At 44.9% G+C, this 26,310-nt stretch overlaps 1 protein-coding gene across 1 annotated transcript in view; it reads left to right on the top strand.

Annotated features, from left to right (window-relative positions):
* Positions 1–26,310, top strand: part of CCDC150 (coiled-coil domain containing 150) — a 917,521-nt gene that overhangs the window by 242,146 nt on the left and 649,065 nt on the right. Inside the window, exon 5 of the mRNA XM_069618819.1 lies at positions 1,809–1,877. Within this exon, the coding sequence (XP_069474920.1) occupies positions 1,809–1,877 (69 nt within the window). The remainder of the gene's footprint in view (positions 1–1,808; positions 1,878–26,310) is intronic.

Here is a 26,310-nt window from a genome sequence, read left to right as displayed (position 1 = left end):
TAAGTTCTTTGAAAGTGACCTGAAACTGTACCAGTACTTTACGGCCAATGCAGCCAGACTCCACATCCTAATTATTATGAAAATCCTCCCAAACCTCACACGCCACTCAACTAAAACCGTTCTCTACTCTTCTGTTCAGTAAACTGAACTACTGCCAACCTTGGTCTACACCCTCTACACTTTGGCTCCCCTCAGCAAAGTCCTCAACTTTTAAAAATGCACCCTTCTACACCTACCCAGATCTCCACCCCCTCTACCTACCACTAGCACACCAGATGGCTATCCCCCTCTTTAAATTCCTGCTACTAGTCTAAATACATCCATGGTTTCATTACAACCGTACAGTCCCCATCCTCCTCCCCGTGCTCCATCCAGCTTTTGCTCCTTTTTCCTACTTGCCCCACTCCTGTGGAATGCACCCCATCCGTCCTCCACTGGCCGCCAAAGCCATCTCGTCCTTGGAATTGTTCAAGACTAGTCTCAAACCCTACCTGTTAGCAATGGAAAGAGGAAAGAGCCATCCTGGACCCAAGCTACCACCAACCTCCTATCCAAACGAACTGCCCGACCCACCTCTCCTGCATTCTGCACTCAGGCTTCTCCAGGTAATTTGTTAATATGTAGGTACGGGCCTCGATCAATTGAATTTAAAAATTGGCTATCTCCTCGATAGCATGTCCATGATGTTTATTCCTATTCTTACCTCTTCACCACCTGGTATAGGTAATTTAGTTCACCAATGGGTGTGTAAACAGATCTTGCCCTAGGACTGCCTCTGCTCTCTTTCTTTGTAAATAATTATTGTTCGAAATGACACCTTGTTCATAAATACAAATAGACAATACGAGAGGTGAGAGTTGCACAATAGTCTGCCCTTACTGTTTCTGCCCAGTCTGGCATGCATCCATTTTTTTCCATTTGAAATTGTATGCCCATTGACTTGCACTCATTTTATTTGGGTGTTCGGAGTGCTACACGCCCCCTGCTCTTCCCCTGCTGCTATCTTTATCTGGAAATTGTAGCATTGCTTTGAATTGCATTGAATTGCATTGTATTTGGATAATTTATTTGCTCAAAATTATACCTGCCCCAGATGGGTTTAGTTCGATCATCATGTCATTGTTCCAAGTAGCAGGTAATTTTCAAGGCCTTTGCCCCATCCTGCTGCCGGGTCAGAGCCCCACACTCTGGTCAGATCACTTGTTGCTAATTTTGCATCTTCTCTGTTCATTGAATCAACTGTAACCGGTGTCCAGTGATAATACCGATCTTATCCCATAGAACCCTGTAATCCAGGTACTTATGCACAATCCATTTTACTGATTTCTGTGTGCACTGGCCAATTGCGTATGCTAGTCTTTCCTCGGGTGTTCCACCTTTTTGTATAGGTCTTTACCAAAATGGTGAAATTTATAGTCTTTTTCTAAACCTAGGGATCTGCAGATGTTTTGGGCAACCACTCTCATTAGCCATAGCCAGCCTAGTTAATGATGAGGGCTCATGGGGGCCAGTCCAAAATATCTGGGGAGCCTGATGCTACACACATAGCTAGTGCCTTTTGCTGGATGGTATTTATTTGGGCCAGAGGTCTGTTTGCCACTTCACCTTTGTCTTTTCCTGCTATATTTAGCATCTTCTGTCTTGTGCAAAATACACCTCTCCGCTGGCGATACTGAAAATTCGACATGATATCACTGCTCCTAAGCAAGAATGAGGATGTGATTCTTTGCCCAGCATGGTGTGTACATCTAAGTTTGTTGATTCCATGGTCTGAAATAATTCTTTGGTGCTCTGTTTCCTACTGTTAGACAGATGTTGCGGTTGCAGCTGAGGAGCTCAGAGTAACGAAGAGCCGGATGAGCCGCAGGATGCACGAGGTAGGCCAGAAGTGACTGAAGCATGTTAGACTGTTGTCAAAAAGGCATAAGGTGATGGGGACAAGTCTGACTCATTTGCGTCATGCCCCTATGCAGGAGTTTATGTAGTACTCTTAAGTGGAATGGAGAAGGTTATGTGGCCTTTTCACAATTCTTCTGCATTTTGCTAAGCTCCATGATATCCGTGGCCCAAATCTTGCCGCTAGGTTTACGGTGTGCAAGCGTTGTCCCTGCTCTGTATGAATGAGCCTGCAATTAAGAGAAGATTTTCATATAGTGCAGCACTACAAGCAGAACTTCCCCTTAACCCCTCCAAGCGCATAGCATAAAGGTTTTTTTTTAACTATTTGTTTATGTAGCTCTTCATTCTTGCATTGGTCCTTGTTTTATGCACTCCCAGGTATGCTAGATAAATGATTCAAAGCACAAAGAGATGAGATTTTCCCACGATTATTTAACTTTGGTGATGAGGAAGACCAGTTTTGATTTTCAGTCGCATGTTTCCAAATTCTACATCTCATCCTAAAGCATTATGAAACATAAAGCCAGATGAAGCCAACTTAATACTGGTTCTCCAAGCCAATAGTCATAGAAAATAAGTTGGAAGAGCACTTTTCAGGTGATTAGAAATTTGGCATTGTTCAACGAGTCTGTAAAAATAAATTTCCCCAAACAAACTTGGAACAGTTCCTTTTAAAAAAAACATTTAACGAGGCTTTTTCAGGGGAGCAGAGTTATAGGGGTTTCCAAAACACCCATTATTTGCTCTCAACTACAGCCCGAATCGATGGATGGATGTGTACCAAATGTTTACAAGATCCAACTGAATTGGGGATCCTGGTGCATGGCAGATGTCCCGGCCCAGTCAAAGTTATCACTAGGCATATCCAGGGTCAGGCAAAAGGCTGTACTCCAAGCAGCAGAAGCTGTATGATCACCATTATCATTAAAAATCTATCTCAAAGGTGCCTCAAGGTTACAACGCAAAGCAAATTCCTGAGTTCTGATATCTAAAGCACCCATTGTAACGCAACCATAACTTGGTGGGTTTTTTTGTGTGAATTTTAACTGTACCATTGTAGCCCTTAAAGATGTACAATGGCTACTCTCTCCGGAGTGTCCATGTGGTACACTATAGGCAAAAAGCAAATTTGAGGGTTTTGTCTTGAATCCAGGGAAATCGTCCCTTCTCCACAAGGGTGAACGACTGCCTTTGGGACTAGGGAAGAGCAGCCACTACAAAATACCCTCACTAGTAGACTGGGCAAACTGGATCCCATTGGGGGTGACCATTCCCCCCCCGCCCAACCCTGGGGACAAGGAATTCCAAAGTAGGGATTCCCTTTTTCCTTTTTACCTCCCCTCACTGGAAAGTCCCAGGCATTCATTGGTTATATGGGAACTGAGCAAGGTATGCAAAAACGCAGGTAAGTAATGTTTTCCTTTATAACCAAGTGATAGCCATGTTCACCAAAATAAGCAATCCTAACACACAAGGGTGGAAGGAATCTGTGCTTAAATATTATGCCTACCATAAGCTATCACTCTCCCTCAAGAAGGACTCGCCTGTCCCTGGAAAAAGGCTGCCCCTAGAGCAAGCTTGTGAGCAGCCAGTCTAAAAGGTTCAGAAAAGAGGTCCTCCCGCCACTAAACTTCTTGTAAAAAAGTGCACATCATGCAACTAGTTTCCTGGGTGTGAAGAGACTGCACAGCCCTAAAAGTTGTGACCACTGCAACTTTATACGTTCTTGCTTCCTATTATGGGGAGCATATTCCTCTACTCTTAAGCTGGACCCCTAAAGGGAGAGTGACCAAAAGGAAATTCCACCAGGTCTGAAAAATACTCAGAATGTGGAACCAACCCATGTTACATTTTGAGTAGGGATTTTCGTATTACTTTATTCTACCATCTCCCAAATATGTAACTAGTCTTCCATATTGCATTGTACACAGGGTCCTGATTACAAAGTAAATTAAAAACAAACCAAATATTGATTTTTAACAGTATCCATTAGTCTTAGTCAAAGGAAGTCTCTTCAAAGGGTCGACCGGTTTCAGTGATTAATTTAATATTGTCACCTTCATCGCGACCAACAAGAAAACAAGCTTCCTTACTTTTGGGGTTAAGGCAGAGCGCTCTAAATTCCGTTCTCCTATGTAGATTCAACCTCTGCCTGCCCTGACCTTGATTATTGCATCATCATATTCTTTGGAAACCGAGGTTCTACTCCCAACAGCTATTTTGGGTCGTTCTCCCACATTGAACAAAAGTCAAAACATCTATTTACTGCTCGTTCTGGTAATCAAATTGCCATCTTGCGAAGCATGTGTCCTCCACCTCCTCTGCTCATATTGCACTCTGCTGGAGTAGAGCGCTGAGGGTAGAGGGTGGGGCTATTGACTCCAGATGTAAGGATATGAAGGCTCCCGACCACAAAGTGCTTAGTGCTAACTTATCTATAGGCAATGGCCATGAAGTACCAGAATATTTTGGTAATCTCACTTTACAATCTAGAGGATTTACATTAACCACAGGAGTCATTCATGCTCACAAGAGTGCCAAGGGACCATGCAAGTGGTGACAGTGCATGGTATAAGAACCTTTAACATAACCTTTAATGTTTGATTGGGACACAGATAAAATCACACTTCGCTGGAAGGGAAAATGACAATGATCACTCCTGAGGGTTTCACAAAGTTAATAATCGAGTGACCGGAATAGGTAAAGTTTGTCAATGGCAGAGTATTCACTGCTTTGACAAAGTTGTCCACAGAAAGAAAACTCAGCTAAGAGGAAGGTTACAACTGGTAGACAACCTAAACATGACACCTATGGAAAAGACTCAAAAGAAACATCAAGAATATAAAACCTGGCTTAGGGGATCACTGTTATTATATGAACCCACAAAATAGTGAATATATGATGGAGATAATAACTAGGAAGATCATCAGTGAGTGGTCTGCAAATGATCATTTACAATGTAGAGTTGGTGTGCCCGTTTTTCATAATGATATAAGACTAGCATCAATACGACAGATGTTGCACTAGGTAATGTGATGAATCCTTGGATGTCGCCTCTTCTTCCTGAGTGGGATCCCTTTCCCATGAGGCCAGGGTGGTGAGGCCGCTACCAGATAGACCCCTTGGGGTGCTACTCAGCGGAAGGATCTCATTGGGAGGGATTTACCACCCTTTGGGAGCAGGGACTATCCAAGGAGAACGCGGTATACTCCACTCCAATCCCCTCGCCTACCCCACGCTTGCCTTGTAACCCCATGTATATGTGTCATGTAGCCAAAATCATAAGTTCTGGGACGAGGAAGAATCTAGTCAACCCAGGGGAGAAGTATAGTATAAAAACTGGGACGAGGAAGAGTCTATTCTACCCAACAGAGGACTATAGGACAGGTACTGAGACGAGGCAATGCAGAAGCATGCAGAGAACCCCTGGAACCACTAGTGAACATGCGAGTGATTTCTGAATTGGTCAAGTCACGTTCAAAATATAAGAGGGAAAACAGGACAGGAAGTTCAGCCCTCCCTAGAGGAGCCGTAAATCAGCAGTGGGGCGGAGAGAAACAAGGCAGAGCGGGACACAAGGGGAAAAGGTGAAGCGTCTCTCGAGGGTCCGAAGTGGAAACACCTTTCTCCCTCAGCTGACTTGCCTGACAGAGGAAGAAGGACTGCATGGTCCGCGACGGTAGAGCAGCCCATAGGGAACCCCGCACCTGTGTAGCCGGCATAGCTGGAACATAGTCGGCGGAAGGCATGCCAGGACCAAAGACTAGTGCTGGAAGCGACCGGAGCCCACAGTAATGCAATGCTCCCTGAAGGTAGGGGCCAATACGGGCCAGCCAGTGGGGACAAAGGAGAGGCTAGTGGTCCAGATAAGAAGGGTCGAGATGCCTTGGAAGAAGGGCTGAGAAAATATTTTGGCAAAAAGACTGTGGAAAAGTAATATGTTGAAATAGTACAGGTCTGGGACCCACACCCACAAACCTGGAAGCCAAGTCTACATTGAGGAGAAGTGTATAAAACTTAGAGGCCAGGGGAAGGGAGTCATTCCCGCGGATGTTGTGAACTCGGAAATAAGCCTGCGAAAAGCCCAGGGGAAGGGGAACATTCCCCTGGCATTTTGACAACACTGAGAGCATGATACCTGGAGAAGGGAGGCATTCTCCAGGAACCCAATATTGAAGTAACAACTATGGGCAATAAGGAATGTTGATGTTTGAAATGTAACTTTACCTTTTGTGTTTGAACTGTGAACTCTACTGCTTTTCAGCGTTAAAACCTGAAACTTTGTTTTGTGCCTTGGAAAGGGATTGCGACCTTGGAAACGGAGTCATTGCCTCGGGTAAAAATCCCACCTAACAGTTGCAACTGATCCGTTGTCCACAAGAAGGGATCCATTCTTCTGGTCCAAGAAGAGCCACTACCTCTTTAGTTTAGCTATAAGTGTAAGGGACAGAATTAGGTTTTGGACTCTGACTGAATCCTTAGTTTATCATATGACATGGAGGTTATTGAGAGCCAGATTAAGAGTATATCTCGATCCAGATCTCTGGGGCCAGACTGCCTACATACTAAAGGCCCATAAAACATTATGGGCCGAAATTATTTTTATACTGTGTAATAACACAACGGAAACATGCAAAGGTTCGATCATCGTACCTAACTTCAATAAAGGAGATGGATGTAACCTGTCACAGTACCGTCCAATATGTTTGAAGTACATAGTAAGATCTTTTCTTCTCTTATAATAAATGATTTGGAGGAATTGATTCAGGAAAATCCAATTTTCAGGTGGGATTTACAAGAGGTATGGGAACACAGTTGAACACATTTCTGACAAATCGTTTACATGATGAGGCTTGGGAGAAGGGCGCACTGCCAATATATGCTGTGGCAATCAATTTCTCCCAGGCCTTTGACACAGTTAACCGTAGACTATTATGGAAGAAACTAAGGAAGTGGCACATCCCTGAATATCTGTTAACCATGCTTGTGAACTTGCATGATGGAAATTATCTCCAGGTTTGACTGAACAGGCAGGGAGCTCTGTCGAGTAAGATCAAACGTCAATAGAGGACTAAGACAAGGATGTGGCTTAGTTTCCTGCCTCTTCAACCTTTACCTTGCAGACCTGGAGACTACATTGCAGACAGAGAGCTTTATAACCCCTAAAATAGGCAGTCTACCTGTCAGATGGCTCTCTTACGCAGACATTCTCCTTCTCGACAACACACATAGAGGCCTACAGTAGTTGATGAGACCAATTGAGACTTATGCTATGAAGAACGAGTTGAAAATAAACCTGCAAAAAACTGATTATTAGATTTGCAAATTGTCCCAGGAAATCACATTGCTATACGTGGCATGTTGACAATGTGTCTATATTGCAGTCTACCGAGATTATATATTTTTGTGTTTACATTGGATAAATCTAGTTCTTGCGCTTTTTGGTTGAAGAGACTGAAAGCTAAAGCCGATCAATTGGCCTCACAGATGAGGAAAATTGACATAAAATATTGTTGTTTCACTCTGACACCTCAAATTGACTTGGAAACGTATTAGTCATACCGTCCTTGTTATACGGCAGAGTCCCTAGTGTGGAAACATGTTTTAAGTCTCCCGCATTCATTAGCAACTTCGGCATTACGATCTGAATTGGGTATCTCATCCATGAAGTGTTTTTAGACTGGAAGGGGATATCCCCATGCAAACAAATCCTAATTACTAGTAGAGATTTGATATTTAGTCTGATTGATGAATGTTGAAACATGACCGTTGGCCTTATAGTGAAAACTGGCTGAAAATGTCTTGGGGTCCATAGATTGCACAACTGACCAACTATGTGCAAATCCTTGTGAGGTTAAAAAAGTCTTGTTAAAGGAAGACTGGATAAGAACAATGTGAACAATGAGCAATTTGAAGGTACATTCAAGCTTCTCCATGCTGGACAAAGCATTGAGCATTGTTTGCACATTCTTATTTCAGGCCTCAATATTTATGTTTTTGAATGAATCTGATACTTACAAAACAGATTAATTAAAAGTATTAGCGATCACACTAAACGAACATCTGAACATCTGACTTATGTTTTTTTTGTAATGATGGAACTATCGTTCAGTCATTGAAACACATATTGACCAGTTGCATTTCTCCAAGGTACCTTCAAAAACCATTTTTTGGATGTTTTGTAAACCTAGAAAACTGGATCCATACTGATGACTTGGTTTAGAATATCTAACGGGGGAAGAGTATCAACTTGTAATTGCTGCTATAAAACTCTTGAAATGCCTAAATGTGATTAAATGTGCCCTTCAAAATGGAATTCTTAGTATTAACGTTTGATGTATTTGTGAATCTTCTTTTTACAAAGCCCACTTCATGGACCCTCTTCAGTTCCTTCTTTGGAATCTCCAGGCTTCTCTCTAGTAGCCGGCCCTCATCAAAAACATTCTCTCCTCCACCTTTGCAGGCACCCTCACCAGATTTATAATATACCACTCACTAACAGCTGGGATCTTCCCACCAGCATACAAAACCTCTGACGTAAAACCACTACTAAAAAAATTCCTCTTCACCACCTCCAATTATCGCCCTTTCGCCAACAATCGCTTCATAGCCAAACTACTAGATTGCAAGGCATACTCCCAGCTTAGTCTTTTCACAGAATCCCACAGCCTTCTTGACCCCTCCTAGTCTGGATTTAGACCCCCCATGGAACAGAATCTTCCCTGGTCTCTATCTGGGAACGATCTGAAAAGAACCACAGACTCAGCAGCCTTCAATGCAATCATCCACTCCATCCTCACAAACAAACTTTTTGACCTAGGCGCAGGGACTCTGCCCTCAGATGGATCTCCTCCTTCCTCTCGGACAGCTCCCAACTAGTCTCTATCATCCTTTCTCCTCTGCTCCCCCTCTTCCCCTCTCCGATGGAGCCTCCCTTCTCTTCAACCTCTACCTTTCTCCCCTCCCTCATCCGCTCCCACAATCTCACCTGTTACATCTATGCTGATGACACTCAGATCGTCCTCAAGATTCCCAACTCCCCCTTCTCACCCCACCCAGACCAGGCATCCTGCCTTGCCTACATTGACCTCTGGAGGACGGACAACCACGTGCTCATCAACCCCGGAAAAAACAAAATCCTAATCTGCAGCAAAACGGCTCTCCTTCCCCACCCGATCCTTTGGCTGCTTTCATTAGGACCCATGCCAACTGCATCACCCTCAGTCAAAAACCTAGATGCATTCTTAGTTCAGACCTGACCCTCTCCTGTCACATCAATGCAGTCTCCAGGTCATGCACCTCCCACCTCTGCATCCTCAAGCAGATTTGTCCTTATGTCTCCTACCCCCATAGGCCATCATCCATAAACATCCTACTACATGGCCATTCCATCAGCATCTTGCTACTCTACCGCCAACCCTCCCATATTGGCACACCTGATGCCATCATCCCCCTGCTCATCGCCCCCCTCCTTAAGCCGAAAACCAAACTCATACTCCTAGGAGACTTCAACCTAGGTTCAAAGACCATGCTGACCAGAAGGCCACTGCCCTCATGATAGCCCTTGAAGAGATTAACTTCTCCCAAATGGTCCTTGCTCCCACCCACGAAAAATGAAGCATCCTTGACTGGGTACACTCAACCAACACATCCCTCCAAGTCACCTCCATCAACCCGCTATTCTGGACAGATCACTCACTAGCCTGCTTCAAATTAGCCACCACCTCCAACACCACACACAGAACAGGAAACCACCCCTCTATCACTGCTAGATACACCCGTAAACTCAACGTCGAGCCCCTACTATCGTGGACCCCCTAGAGACAGCGTAAGACCGTGCCAACCCCGAAGACATTCTCTCGGCATACAATACTGCACTGCTCAATGGACTAGACGAACATGCCCCGCTCAAAACCTCTGCCCGCAAAAAAAGAAATCTTCAGAATTGTTACTGTCTGTCTGTGTCTTGATTAGAAATTTGCAGGAGCTGCTGAACCCTGAGAGACCCTCAAAAGCGTAAAGCACTCAACCTATTTATCCACGGCTAAGCACTTAGCACTTAACTGCCTCTGGGGAAAGGGGAATTGGATAAAATAAGAAATGAACAGATTCCTTCTGAGCCCTCAGGATTTCTGTAGCGGAAAGAAAAGAACAACTCAGATTAAATAACACACACATTACATATCCACTTGGGTTTCCTACCTATAACAGAATATAGTAATGTTACCTGTTCTCCCTCAGCTGATTGCTTAGAGGGATGAGGGATGTTTTGTATTGTTTCAGGAAATAGCTATGAAGTCTTCAAAAACTTGAGTAGAGTTCTTCATATTATATTTCCTACTTTTCTTTCTTGCTCCAGAATTAAATCCAAAACTTAGCTTTGCTTCAAGAATATGTGCGTTTTAAATATAAAAATATATTACAGTCTAAAGTTCAGAGTCTTTTCCTCTTAGTATAGTCTTAATAATACAACGTTTTCTCCCCTGTCTCCACTGAAAAGGATAAGCCACTGCGCACCCGCGTGAAAAAAAAAAAGGTTGCATAGAAAAGGCTGCTTTAACTGTGCTCAGCCTGTGAGTCAAATAAGCAAAATGCCTGCCTAAAGACGGGGAACAATTTCTGGAGCTAGTCACAACGAACATCGATGAACTAAGAGCTAAATACTCTGTTGCAGATGATATTATTATTATGATATTATTATGATATTATGCAGGGACCTAAATATAGACTGCTGCACTAAGGTAGGAAGAGCTGGTATGCCACAACACAAGAAACCACAAATGAATAGAGCTAAAAGTTGGTTGACAGTGATGACAGCTAGAGATCTACATATGGTAAATGGAGCTATAATAGGCGATCTGGAAGGAGCCAAAACATGGGCGTCACACAATGCCACAGCAATGCTAGATTACTACTTTGTGGATCAAGAAACATTTAGGACAATTGTGTCGCTACAGATAATGCCATCAGTAAAGAGCGACCACAGCATCCTACTCCTTAAATGTAGAGAATCGAAAATGAAAAAATAAAGACCCATGAATACAACAAAATGGGTTAATCAAGTCACCACTAACAAAGGATTGAATCGGCTCAGGATTTCCTGACAGTGCAAAAATCAGCAGCCAAACTGGAGAGCGAGATAACTAAATGGCAGCTGACTTCGAACAATCAAGTAGATTACGAAAGCTGCTTGGCAGCCTTCAGAGTATCAGGCCAACAGACGGGCTCAAACAAAGCAACACGACTACACAATTATAATGAAGAGCTGGCCAAAGGAAAGCAAAAACTTGCGAAAGAACTAAGGACAATCAGGCGACTAAAATCATCAGATGCAGCAAACCAGAGAAAAGAACTAAAAAGAAATTACAGACATTGGGTAAAATCACATAAGGCAATTCTTTATCAAAAGGACTCGGAGTACATGCTTATGGCACTGAATAATAAAAACTCCAGGTTCTTTTGGTCAATAATAAACAAGAAAGCAAACCCTCAAGGAGCGGAACAAATCAATCCCATGCATGAAGCACAGAGGCTGGAGCACTTTAACATAATATATGGACTTGCAAAAAATGAGTCCGAAGAGTTTGAAAGAGAAAGGATAAGAATGCGCTGGAAGATTCCTTTTGAAAAACAAGAAATCTTGGACCTGATTAATAAGGGGAGTACATCTAGAGCCCCGGTCCCTGATGGCCTGACGAATTCAATATTAAAGCAAACACCTAAAGTGTGGACCGATATGAGCTTCTCATTATTCACAAGAATAAATAATACCATGCAAGTCCCAGACTCCTGGAAAAGGGCGATAACAATTCCGATCTTTGAGAGGAGACAGAACAAACCCAGAAAATTTTCGCCCAATTTCACTGTTGGATGTCTTGGGCAAACTTTATGCAGGTATATTACTAAGGAGACTTAAAGAGTGGCTAAAAGAGACCGGAAACATTGACTGCAGACAATGAGTTTTGTCGAGAAAGTAGACTGTGGATTGAACTTGTTAATAATAAATCTACTAAAACTAAAGGCGGTGAGAAGCAACGAGAAGCTCTATCTAGCGTGCATAGATATGGCAGCAGCATTCGATCGAGTTCACAAATATTCTATGGTCTAAAATGCAGGACAAGGGATGTCCATCAGATCTGATAGCAGCCATAAAAGCACTATATACGGGAACGAGTATGCAGGTGTGTTTAGATCAAAGTGGCATCCTTACCGAACCATTGAACACGCTTAAAGGCTTGAAACAAGGCTGCCCCTTAGCAGCCATACTTTATCATTTTTACATACTAGATATGAAAGACAACTTGGAGCCAGCAAGATCATGTTCACCAAGATTAGCAGGAAACTCCATCGGACATCTAATTTATGTGGATGATCTAATCATACTAGACCTGACGGCAATAGGTCTGCAGAAAAAAACTTGACGAACTAGAAAAATATGTCAACATCAACAAACAGAAAATCAATGCTGAAAAAGCCGAAATTCTAGTAATGAAAAAATCGCAAACAAAGGTAAAAAAACCTTTTAAATGGTGTCTAGGAAAGACGGTAATACCAACTACGGAAAGCACCAAATACCTGGGAGTGATAATCAGCACAGATTGGGGTGATAAACCTTGGATAGAGCATCTCCAAGTAAAAATGGACCAATTGATTGCCCAAGCTCTCCTAATGAAGAGGAAATACTGTAAATTCACGGTAAAACCATTGGTGGAATTCTATAATGCCAAAGTAACGCCATCAATAACGTATGCGGGAGAAACTGGTCTAAGAATTCCATGGGTAACCTGGGATAGGCTTGAGGCAAGATTTTGGTTGAGAACCTTGAAAATACCAAATTTGTTGCCAATAAGTACCATCAGGCATGAACTGGGTCTTTTTTCACTACAAGTCCATGTAGAATGGAAAGCCTTATCAACTTTCGGGAAAATAGAACGTCCTGATTGCCAACCGCAATACAAAAGTTTGAAGACGGAAATAGGGAAAATAACCTGCTGGCCTTTAGATGAATGACGAAACAAATAGCAGGAAATCCTGCTTAATATAGGGACCACCAAAAAAATTCTTTGTGAAAACCCAAAGAGAGTAAAAAATCGCTCGTGCATCATCTCAAATCCACAATCCAACAAAGAAATTAACAAACTGCCCTGGAATCCTACCAACGTACCTGAATAAAAATGTGAATCGCGCCATAGAGATCTGATCTTGCGCTTTAAATTGAACATTGTGCGCACAAAGGAAGTCCTGGTAAGATACGGGATGAGCAAGGACAACACCCGTCGCCTATGCCAGGGAGAAGCGGAAACCCTGTGTCATCTAACTTTATTCTGCAAAGAATGATTAGTTGAAAGAACGCAGCTACTTCAGGAAGTGCTAGAACCAGACAGGGGCCTAGATGCCAAAGCTTGGTGGGAAACGCTCCATAATAACCCAAACCAGAAGATATCCCGAAGATTGGGCGCCTTCTTGGAACAAATGTTAAAAACATTGGAAGCCTCCTAGGGGCGCATAAAAAGAGATGTGAACTATGATATAAATAAAAGTGATATAACAGCCAGGCTAAAGAATTACAAAGGAAGGGAATAACCATCGGATAAAGTTAGCCTGGCTGTTAGCCTTGGTGTTTTTGCCAAAGGTTTGTATGTTTTATACACTGTATGCTAAATAAATAAATAAAAAAATACCTGCTTTCAGGGTTTATCATGCGTGCGCCACCTGTATTAGTCAGTGTAGCTGACTAAAGAAATGCCTCAGAGCCCTCTACTGAACTGCTAGAGCGGCTCATAAACAACAGTGAGAATGCAAAATATACACTCTCAACACGCGTGCGCGTGCGCAAACCGCGTCAGTCAGAGAGTGAAACTGACAAAATAAAGCATTTGAGTCATCCGAGCCAGAAGAGTTCTCGCGGCTAAACTGTTTTCCAAAGCTGACTACGCGAGCATCAGTTTAATGCTGCTATAATTCCTGACACTTGCAATTGTCAACAGAAGTGCTCGGACTCAAATGGAGCCCATTAAAACAACAATACACATGCTGCTCTATATCAACTCCGAGCACACGATTGCGGAAAACCTTTTTTAATGAAACTGACATGTGGATGTCGTAATACGGCTGGGTTAGAGTCAGAGCATTGCGGATGGTCGCACGCAGTGAAATAACAAAAACAAGCCAAACGTTCAGAAATAAAGCCGACTAAATACAAACGCACATAGTTCAAATTATACATTGTTTCCACTTGAATCTGTTGCTTTTGGCAGTAAACAATATATTCCTTTCTCAGATGAATGTTGTTGCTACTTATTTAAGAGTCTAGTTCCATAAGAAAACAGATATTTTGCTGAAAGTTCAGCTCTGACACTTCAAATGTCTTCAACTTCATCACCATTGCATAGGGGTGGTCTTGGGGTGCCGAATTTCAGGACATACCACCTGGCTTTCTTTTCAGAATGTTTGGTTCCATTTGTGGAGGACTTGCAGAATGTCTGGGTAGAGGCTGAAACCAGTTTCCATGGGCCTCTTACTCCAAGGGCTGTGTTGACTTCGGTCTCTAGACAGAGTTGTGGACATGATTTGCTGATGGATAACATGAGGAGCGCCTGGAAGGGCTTGTGTCGTTATTTGAAGGTGGACGCTTTGAGGGAGCCTGGTGCCTCGGTGTGGCTAAATCCTACTATCAAAATAGATGGCAAGGTGGTCTTTTGGGCAGATTGGTTTCTGGGTGGGGTGAGGTGGGTTGCTGATCTGTTTACAAATGGTCGTTGGATGAATGCAAGGGAATTGCAGCAACAATATGGTATAGAAAACTTTAGACCCTCTGATTTTGTGAAGATTAAATGTGCGATTGGAGTTGTGGATTTGGAGAGGAGAATTGCATTGGATCTGTTTGCAGGGAATTTGTTGGGTTCGGGTGGGGGACTGGCCAGTCGCCTGTATAAAGCATTCGTGTCGTGTTATCAGGGGAATGATTCTTTAAGAGAGGAATGGGGCAGGAGAATCGGATTGGATATCACAGAGGGCTTATGGCAAAACATGTGTGTGAATGTGAAGTTGTGCTCGCTGGGACTCGCGGAAAGATCGAGACAGATTAAAATTCTTAATCGAATTTATTGGACGCCTGAGAGAATGTGTAACAGAGGGTTGTTGGAGAGTGCAGATTGTTGGAGATGTTCATGTGATATTGGTACGATGGAACATCTGCTATGGGATTGTAGGCTGGTGAGACTGTTTTGGGGTGAGATTGGACGTGTGTGTGATGAAGTGATTGTTGGTCTCCCGGTCTTGGATTTTAGTGTGATCATATTGGGGAGTGAGGAGTCTTTGGATGATCTCACTCAAAGTGAGAAGAAGTGGTTGTTCAGAGGGACGATGACTGGTAAAAGATTATATTGAGGAACTGGAAGAATGCTTTGACATTGAATGTGGAGACGTGGTTGTCTGAGATGCATGAATTGGCAAATATGTAGAGAGTGATGTATAGGAGACTTGGTAAATTGGCTTTGTTTGAGAAAATATGGGGTAGATTTTTGCAGTTTTAAATTGACATTATAGTTGTTTGGTGGGGGGGTAATTGAGAGATGTATTTGGGATTTAGGGTATTGTATATCTCGCTGTGTACATAGTAGTGTGTAAAATGTGCTTTTCTTGTGTTTTTTTTTTCATGTGTTATTTGATATACGCTGATTGTATTGGGATTTATTATGGATGTTGTGTAAATAAAGTTTCAAAAAAAAAAATGTCTTCACTGGTTACTGAGCACAACTGAACTCCCTCTGGAATTTCATCTCCTGACTGGCCAAGCTGTAGGCCACAACTTCGGAGCTTCCTGGATCCTAACCACCTTAGCTGAACAAATGACAATGAAAGGCAGAGACCCAGACAGGGAAATAAAAAAAAAATTTAAAAAACACAGAATTACAGAATTCTTCCCCTGACAGGAACTCCACCCATTCTCAAAAGAAAGTTTATTGCCAATTAATTATTGAAAGTAACCCTGACAGTACACAGATTAATTAGTCACCCTCCGCAAACAAAAACACGCCCTTGAGCATCCTTGGAGAAAAAAACCCACCAACTTGAACAAGGAAGCCTTCCACCCCTCAGCGAGTACTTACAAAACAGTCATCATTGCCACCAAAGCCAATATCTACAATGTTAGAATCACTGAAGCAAGCTCCAATGGCAGAGAGCTCTTCGTGATTCTTAAAGAGCTCAAAACGCCACTCCCCACACCCCATACCGACAACTTCCCCAAAAACAAAGCCTTGTGCTCACTCATCTAGTCAGCCCTAGCAACCAAAACCCATAACCTCAGGGACAAAACCATGCTCAAAATGTACTCCCCTCTACCCCCCCGCCCCGTGTGATGCTCGCCCCCTTGGAAGCCACCATCCTTACCACCCCCACCACACTACTGATAGTTCTCTACCGTCTCGCTCCAGCAGAGATTCTCACCGCCATCCAACACCTGAAAGCCTCTAACTGCTCTGGGGACATATGCCCAGCCCACATTGTTAAAATGTGTGCGGAACCTCTAGCGCTCACCATTGCCAACTTCCTTAACGCCCCTTTCTTTATTTTTATTAACATATTGAACAAACAAACAGGTGCTCAGGGATTCCCTGGCACTAGAACATCCCCAGAGAAAGAAGGTGTTTTCTTTTTCTTGAATTCTTTATAAACCGTAACCCCCCCTCCCTCCCTCCCCCGCTCCCTCCCATCCCACCCTCCCACCCAAAAATATTCCAAGATCCGGAAAATTGCTGGTTACAAAAACTGTGGAAAGGACGAAAAAGTCCAAGCTAAAACCATTCAAGCAGGTTGACAAAGTGAGGTTGAACCCTCTTCAAATCGATCCTTCAGATAGAGGTGAACACAAGGCGGTGCACAAAGCATTCCAGCAAGACCACTGGCATCTAGGATTTATAGTCTCATACAGTCTCATTCCTCATTCAAAAGGACAGCCATCCATTCCTGCACAAAGGAAGACATAGCACCATTAGTTATAGATAAAGATAGCACTTAACTTATTGAGCCATTCAGCTTTAGAATGGGCGAAGGGGCTTTTCCATTTTTGAGCAAATGCCAGTCTCCCTGCTCTCAACATCGCCCCTTCACCATTCGGGAAGCCATTCATCTCAACGTCCGGCATGGGCGTGCCCAAGAGAACTTCCAGAGGGAGCAGGGACGGACTAGTGCCGCTATATCTTTGATCCAGCTAAGAAATTCGAACCAGAACACGTGGGCATTCCCACCACATGTGGTACCAAGTGCCTCGCTGCGAACACATCCTGGGACACATTGAGGAGACCTTTTTGAACATTTTAGACAGAACAACCAGGGGACCGTGCCATGAATGGAGTACCTTAAAGTTGTGCTCCATGGCTGAGGTGTACAACGCCCCCGAAAAAATTTATTTGAAAATAGCCCTCCATATTGGGTCCTCCAAAGGCATGCCCAGCCTCCCCTCCCATATTTGCTTAAAAGGCTGTCTACCCTCCAAGTCTGCCGTAACCAATAAATTGTAGATCCTGGAAAGAGAACCCTTCCTGGTCGTGCAGTCGACTAGAGATATTTCTAAGGGGGAGAGAGGACCCTTCAAATCACAGACCCACCAAGGGTGGGTAAGTATTCCCTTCAGGCGTAGATATTCAAAGACAGAGAGAGAGTTGTCACCCAATGCTTCGGACAGCTGACCATATTCAATAGAAAGCCCCTGACGGAAGAGCTGAGCTGCCCTATCCAAGCCCCCATCCAACCACGCTTGGGTGTCACGGAAACCCCTGGACCTCAGATTGAAAGGGAGACCCCAGAGCGACGATAGGGGGGATGGCCAGGAGGAGAGCCGTTTGTCTGGTTTCCAGGATTCCCACAAAACAGCAAGAGTAGGGTGAGATTTGAGGCGGGAAGGAAGAGATTTTGGTGGAGCCCACAACAGGTCCCTAACTTTCTTCGGGTGAGTGTGACGGTCCTCAATATAGGTCCAATACGTCCCCATATCATCTCTTATATGCTCCAACATCACACGAAGTTGGGCTGCCTTATGGTATAACCTAAAGTCTGGAAGGCCAAAGCCACCATACGGCTTTGGTAGGGTTAGGGTCGCGAACTTGATTCTTGCTTTTTTACCATTCCAGATGAAATGGTGAACACGGGAATGCAGAACCTCAAAGAAGGCCTCCGGGCATCGCCACAGGGAGAGCTGACTTAACGCCTCTTTCAAATCTAGCTCCATTCCCAGCTCCACCAAAGAAGCTTGGTTCATGCTGAAGAAGAAACCCTCCCTCGACCCCCATCCTTCCCACCAATTACTGCTTTATCACTACGGTACCTTACCTCCTCAAAATTCTGGACCGTCGTACTGCCTACTCGCAACTCCGATTCCATCTTGAGACCCATAATCTACTCAGCACCCACCAATCTGGCTTCAGACCTAGACATAGCACAGAATCCGCCCTCCTCGACCTAAAGATCCAGCTCGACCACATCTGAGACAGCAGCATTTGATCTCGTGGATCACTGAATTATGTGCCACTACCTCCCTGCCACCTTCAACCTCTCCCCCGAAGCAGCCAGTTGGATCAAGTCCTTCCTCTCTGGACGATCCTCCAAGGTCTTCGTGGGCTTGGAAGCTGCTGACCCCATCCCAGTCTCTTATGGTGTCCCTCAAGGATCATGCCTCTCCCCCATGCTGTACAATATATCGAACACCCCTCTCTTCGACCACCGGACTGCCTCGACATCCCTTATACTAACTTTGCTGACGATACACGGGTCTGTCTCAAAATCGCTGGTAACTATGGACTGGACTCTACCAACATCAGCCACATTTATAGCATCATCCAGGCATGGATTGCAACTCACCATCTCTGCCTGAATGATGACAAGAGACAGCTCCTTATTGTGGGCTCTCCACACCACCTCAAACACCTCGACCATGTTTTTACTTCCTTTTGCATCAATGGGAACATCACCCCGGTATCCTCCCACTTCAAAATGCTAGGAGTCTACATCGACGCTGAACTAAACGTGCAGAAACATGTCAAAGCAATCACCTCTTCAGCCACCTACTCCACTAAACTCATTAACCGCTCTAGAAAATTCCTCACCACCAGTAACTGCCTCATCCTCGCTAGGGCCATCATTGGCAGCAACTTGGATTACTGTAATGCCATTCTAGCAGGAACATCAATGAAAAACAAACTCCAGTTGATACAAAATAATGCACTCTGAGCAGTCTGGCGCCTGAACCGATCTGACCACACTTCGCAAATCGGACGTGAGGTGCACTAGCTCCCTATCAAAGCATGCATCAAGTTCAAACTCCTTGCGATCACCCACCGCTGCTTGCACAACCCCGCCCCACTACGTAACAACTGCATCACAAAAAAACATGCCACTCGCAGTCTACACTCCCCTTCCTTATCTGCCCTCATTTCCTCCAGATTAATTAGAAAGAGAGCTGGGGGCTCCAACTTCACCACCATTGCCCCCACTCTGGAACGCCCTACTTCAGTGTATCCAGAAATACATTTCTTACCCACTCTTCCGGAAGAAAGTAAAAACAACCTTGTTTAACAAATACTTGTAACTGCATATGCTGGAATGCCACGTGTATCCTATTGAATGTCTAGCTACCTATACAGTAGCATTATCCTAGCACTGTGATGCCTCTGGGTCTTGGCGCTACACACAAATACAATACATAAAACTTTAAAATAAATAAAATCCTTTTGTGCCTAGACCACTCTTAACTCCCTCTACCTAAGTGCGCCTACATACCAATTCAGAAAGCTCCAACGGATTCAAAACTGCAGCAAGGCTCCTCCTCGCGCACTCCCCCAGAGAACACATCGCCCTTGCACTCAGGACACATCACTGGCTGGCCATCAGCTGATAGTCCTCTTTCAAAGCAATGTGCATTCGTGGTCATCCACAAGAAAGGCCCTGAATTCCTCCAAAACAAGCTACCGCCCCTCCAGACTCCTCAGATCATGCTCTGGGACACCTCCGTGTAGTCCTCTCCCTGCCCCACTTTCAAAGTTCTCCCATTAGGAGGTTCCTATTTCTCAGTCCTCGCCCCGCCTTCTGGAACTCCCTCCCTCTCACGCTCTGCCTCATTGAGGATCGCATGGCCTTTAGGAAAGCCCTCAAACCTGGCTGGTACCTTCCACATTCTGATTCCCCCCTTTCCCTGCGCCTACTCATTACCACACGCAAACAAGCTTCATCCAGCAGTATCCCCCTCCTCCCCCGCACCCTCCCTCCACTTGTCCCACCCTCAGCCACCAGCCTCTTCTCTCCTTCATCCACTGTGCACTGCCACCTCTAACCCTACCTTTGGCGCCGCCAACCCCATACAGAAGACTCAAGAAGGTATTCCAGTAACTTGCTCATGATAAGAATCCTGACTTTGGGCCGGGTATTGCACTCGTATGGGCTGGGAGGGTAAGTAATGCATTGCACTTAACTCCCTCTGATCAACAGGGAGGAGGACACTAATGCACGTAGGATCCCTTCCTCGTAGACAGCACTGTATGTAACTCTTAAGCACATGAGGGTGGGCCATCCCACCGCATGTACTTCTGAAATGGGGACCTTGTTCGCACTAGAAGGAACTATGGAAGGCAATTTATCAATCTAAGAATCCTCTCTGAGAGTATTTTGTATTCATTCATCACTTAGATCGTCTGTGGAACATAGCACTGCTCCTTGTACATAAATGGAACCCAGGATGTAGACGTTGTTTGTACAGCTTACCCATTTCTCTTCCTACACACCGCACCTTTGCAACTTAGTGGAATAAAAGGCACAGGCTCATTCCAAACACCCTGCACTCAAATATAACGCAAACACTATTGCACAACACCTCTGCCATAAGAGTCAAGCTACCTTTTAATGACAAATTTTAACTGCAGCTCACCACATATATTCTATCCCCTTAAACACAATCCACCCCTTTAACTTATAGTATGCCTCTGCTGCGCCCATCCACACGCCATTCAGTCATGGGTGACTAGCAGGGGTTTTCCCCACCCTCACATAACTTTAATGGCTGAAATGCACACATGCATAATAGCACCTCCCAATTTTCCCCACATTCTGGACTCTGGTCCCTTAGAGGGTGTTCAACCAACACGTTGAAACCATAATTATTGTGAAAGACGCTATACCAGTGACTGAATGAATGATGAGGACGAAATGTATTTTATAAATGTATTGCATTTGTGTTGTGTAAGTTTCGCGAGTAACTAATCACCAAACATCAAATTAATGACGCCTTTTTTTTTTATGGTACTGACGATGGTGACAACATTGCATACGTTGCCGAAACCGGTTGGCCCTTTGACTAAGGCTAATGGATACTCTTAAAAGGCAATATTTATTTTGAATTCACTTGGTAATCAACACATTGTGCCTCATTACCACCCTGCCGGTCCGGAAAGAACGGTGGCGGTAAAACCGCTGCCACAGTTCCTTCCGGACCGGCTGATTCAGAGTCCTGCGGGCAGGAGGTGTCGCTCCCGCCAGGTCTGACCTGGCGGGATTAACACCACCCGCCTGCAGGCGGACATGGAAACACTGGCTCTGTAATAGACAGAACCAGTGTTTCCATGGTCCCCATCCCCATGGAGTCCTATCGGACTCCATGGGAATGGGGATTTACAGAATTCTGCCTCCGGAATTACCGGGTCACCTGGGTTGTAATGCCCCGGTGATTCCAGCAATCACGGAGGCGGAATGGTATTACGGGTCCGGCAGCAGCCTGCTGGTTTTTCCGGCGCGGCTACTGCCAGACTCGTAATGAGACCCATTGTGTACCATGCAATATGGAAGACCAGTTACATATTTGGGGAATGGGGGAATAAAGTGATAAGAAAATCCCTGCTCAAATGTAACATGGTTTGGTTTCACATTCTGAGTATTTTTCAGACCTGGTGAAATTGTTTTTTGGTTTTCAGTCACTCCCTTTAGGGGACCAGCTTGGGAGCAGAGGAATAAGCTCCCCATAGTAGGGAGCAAGAACGGATAAAGTGGTAGTGATCCCCACCTTTAGGGCTGTGCATTCCATTCAGATGCAGGAAAGTAGTTGCATGATTTGCACTTTTTTAGAAGTAGTGGAGGGAGAACCTCTTTCTGTACCTTTTTAGATGGGTGGCTCACCAGCTTGCGCTACGGGCAGTCTTTTTTCCCAGGGACAAATGGTCCTTCTTGAGGGAGAGTGATAGCTCATTGTAGGCATCATTTTAAAGCACAAGTCCTGTTCACCCTTGTTTGTTAGGAGAACTGAGCAGGGTAGCCATGCGCAGGGCCCCTCTAAGGTGGATAGCTTGTTCTCGGATATATATCTGTTGCAGCGCATTGTGAAACCCAGAACCAATGGTCTCTCTTTCCACTCCAAGAAGGTCTAAAATACACTAGCAGATCAAGAGGAGAAACCAGCCGAGGTGTGAGAGACACTGGCTTGCGCTGCTCAGCAAAGGAGAAAGTCCTGCCCCTCAGACGGATCAGACAGGAGAGCCACGCAGTCTGCGTGGTTGGCGGGTGCCCGAAGTAGCCCACTGAGCGTTGCCTCTTCACTGGTGCAGAGATCCAGCCGAACCTGAGACTGCCTGGAGAGGAAGCCACTTCCGATGATGGAAGACAAACCGGTGTCTTGCTCCTCCTGCGCAGGAGGAAACTGTTGAGGTGAAGCAGCCAACCGCACAGTCTGAAGCCACGAAGAGAACACAGGTCTGCGCACGCCAGGGGGACCGCCTCCACAACAGATATCACACTGCAGCAAAGGTACGCATTGTTGCATGAAGAGCGGGTGGAGAGTGGTGACTACCCCGTAGCTCACACAGGGCTGATAATCAGAAGACCCCAGAAGGGGAGGGAGGGATAAAAGAAACCAGAACTTAGCAGGGGCATGCAAGGCTACAAGCCATGTAGTGCTGATAATCCGAAGACCCTAGAAAGAAGTAGAAGTAACCGAAGTGTTGTCAAGCATCGCCATAGCCCACACAGGGCTGATAATCAGAAGACCCTAGGACGGGGTGAGAAACTGCAACCAAAACTGGGCCAAGCAGACCCACCGCCCGCACACGGCTTATCACATTAACTCAGGAGGGGTTGAGAGAAACTACGACCAAAAGCAGAACCCACGTTGGGCTAAGCAAGCCCTTGGCCTACACGGGAGGACCAAAAGGAGGAAAATCATAACGAAACAAGAGTGGTGCTTTGTAAACACTGATGGCCACAAATCAAATAAACTCAAAGGTTTAATATATCCTTGAGGAGAGGGTAAACCAAGAACTCTTTGTACTATCAGAGAATGAACCTGTTGTGCCAAAAATAACCAGACATTTCCCAAGGGCTGGAAGTGACTTTGTTGTGACTGTTGTGAAGACCCTTTTTGTTTATTTGTTGGAACTACCAAACCAGGAGGTGGAAGAGACTTTTGAGAACATTTTGGTGGGGTCTGAAAACCAGCCACCAGAGTGAACTCCGAGGAAGAGACACCCTAGAAGTCATAACTTGGATTGCTTTGCTTTCTTTCTTTAGTTGTAGGACAGATGTTAGGCTAGCCTAGATTTGACAGAGCACCGTTCAAGAGCAGAGAACTCTTCATAGTGTTAGGGTTCAGAGAAGGATTACTTTCATTTAAGCATGCCCTCTTGTCCGTCTCCTACATATTACTTGCCACAGTCTTCATAGGGGCTGTGCTTCTACAAGCCCAAGTGTGCTTCGCCTGCAGATGAGGAGGGATGAGGTTGGGCCTTCCTGTGGGGGACGCAGATGTTTGCAATGCCCTGCCACCTGCTTTAACCTTCGCACTGTTGCTCTCCCAGAGGTTTGACCTTTTCCTTCGAATGTTCTTGGAATGCTCTTCTAGCTTGTGAGTCAGTGTAGTACTGTATTGCTCCCTTCATGTGAGGCTTTTAATAATGTACAAATAACCTCGTGAGGAACGCTTCCACCACGTATTACAAGCAAACCCACATTTCTTATCGCCCAATGCATTTACAGGATGGGGCCTGTGCCAGACTGGGATATAAGAGACTGGCTAGATGAATGACATCTACAATGCTATTGCATTCCTTTTTTAAACTGGTTATTGGTGTCTAGCGGGCTCTTGGTTTCAGTGTCCATTCTGGGAACCGTATTGGGGGACCTTGATTGATTAAGGTATTGAGCTCTTCCTGTCAGTGGGCAGCATTAATTAAGGTATTGAGCTCTTCCTAGAAGTGGGCAGCATAGATTAAGGTATTGAGCTCTTCCGGGCAGTGGGTAGTATTGATTAAGGTATTGAGCTCTTCCTAGCAGTGGGTAGCATTGATTAAGGTATTGAGCTCTTCCTAGCAGTGGGTAGCATTGATTAAGGTATTGAGCTCTTCCTAGCAGTGGGTAGCATTGATTAAGGTATTGTGCTCTTGAGCTCTTCCTAGCAGTGGGCAGCATTGATTAAGGTATTGAGCTCTTCCTAGCAGTGGGCAGCATTGATTAAGATATTGAGCTCTTCCTAGCAGTGCGTAGCACTCCATTCCACTAAAGGTACGTCAAGGTTCAATATTACGTCAGGTAAAACAAGTGCGTGAAAGGCAGGGGCAGCTATTTACAGCAAAATCACCATGTGAGTAGTGCCTTAGCACATAGTTAGTCACGTGGCGGAAAAGCCAGGATTGCATCGCCCGTCTAATGCCCTTCTAGTGCTCTCTTAACTTCTGCTAAGTTTGCAGTCAGTCTCTCTAAAGACCCTCTCCTGCATTCAAGATCCACAAAGAGGCGTCCATTGGATAGAGGGCCTTCCTTGTCACTCGGACACTTGCTGTGGTGCAAAGCTTTGGAGGGGTATCCTAATTACCTAAACAAATGACAGCACCTACACACTTTAGCAGCTCTGATTTTAAAGTATCTTTGAAGTGGTACATATCCCTTGACGTCTGCGGCCTCCAGTTGGGTCATAAATGACCTACTGACCTGAAGATGAAGGAAAAGCAGGAAATGAGGCATGGAGAGTAAGAGAAAAGAGGTGGGGAGAGCGTGATACGTTTCCATAAAATAGGGCAATAAAAAAAAGAATTCAAGCGATCTTGTGGTAAATGGCTTCTGCATGAGGTCTATCACACATCCTAGCGTGTGTCCTAGATGATGGAGATCCTCTGCACATATGTGTACTTTCTGCAGCGCGTAGTCTGACACACCAGTAGCTGATGGGCATCATGGCGACCTTTCATGAATAAAGTTACATCCAGCAGCGAATCCGAAGCAGCTTACAGGTGAGATAATGAAGCAGCACAACTATTAGCCAGGTAAATAGTTATGATGCCAAATGTTGTTCCCTGGGAACAAAACTGCTTATTCAGAGGCAGGCCACCCCACTTGAAGAGGTCCCCATTGGATGCCAGCAGGCTGCTGGTTCTTTGATGGCTTAAAGCTGCCTCTCTGAGCGTGATCACCCTCTCCCCCCTGAAGCCTTGGTATGTCTCGGCAGAAATATTCAAATAATTCCACATTAGCAGAACTAAAGGATGCCTTCCTGCAGAACCTTAAAAGTACAGTCTTCACTGTGCATACTAGTTTTCTGTATCTACACCGCTCATGCGCACTTGGAGGACGGATATCTCATTGTGTTAGGTGCTAGTTGCTCAGATCTGTGCTTACACTGCAAATAACCTGTTAAAAACGAGAAAGGCCCAAATCAGTTGTTTGTTTGTAAGTTGAGGGAATGTGTACCTTTAAATGGGTGTATATTAACACCAGTGCTCTGAAGCAGGGCAAGAAGCACTATAAAACAAACGTGTCATTTGCACATTGTGATCTGATTTAGAGCGAATCATGAATCACACGGCCACCTTAGCAAGGGGCGTAGATGCGTGTTTGGTGCCAGTGCAGGTACACCGATGTACATTGGTGTGTATGGAGGGGAACAGTCTAAAAACTTTCGAACTGGGCTGTGATACCTGGCTGCTCTGGCCGCTGGTGGGTACGATTTCTTTCGAACAATTCGCTGCTTTGTAGCCGAACTCTGAATGCGCCCGTTCATAATCATTGTGTCTGGGGAAATGGTACCTGATCTCCGTGGCTTCTCAAAGCGACAAAGTGAAATGAATCTCCTTCAAGTAGGTCAACTCTTGTTAATGGCACAGCCGCGCCTGGTCAACTTTCATTCCTGGAATGCTCTCCTGGATGCGGTTTAGCAGAGGCGAGCAGTGGTGTTGCTGCAGCTCTTGCTTCTGCTTTCTGGCTCTACCCTGTGCACTGAAACAGCTGCAAACCATGCCTCTGTTTTCTGGCTGTATCCCGCGCTACGCAACAGCTGAAGCCCTTGCCCCTGCTTTCTGGCTTTACCCTGTGTTGTGAAGCGGCTTCGGCTATTTATCGTGTGCTATGAAACTCCTGCAGATCTCGCCTCCGCTTTCTGGCCCTCCC

Source organism: Ambystoma mexicanum, chromosome 10 (genome assembly GCF_040938575.1).
Source record: "Ambystoma mexicanum isolate Mex_15411 chromosome 10, UKY_AmexF1_1, whole genome shotgun sequence".
NCBI lineage: Eukaryota > Metazoa > Chordata > Amphibia > Caudata > Ambystomatidae > Ambystoma > Ambystoma mexicanum.
Note: the sequence above shows the minus strand (reverse complement) of the source record. Positions and strands in the feature narration are given on the sequence as shown.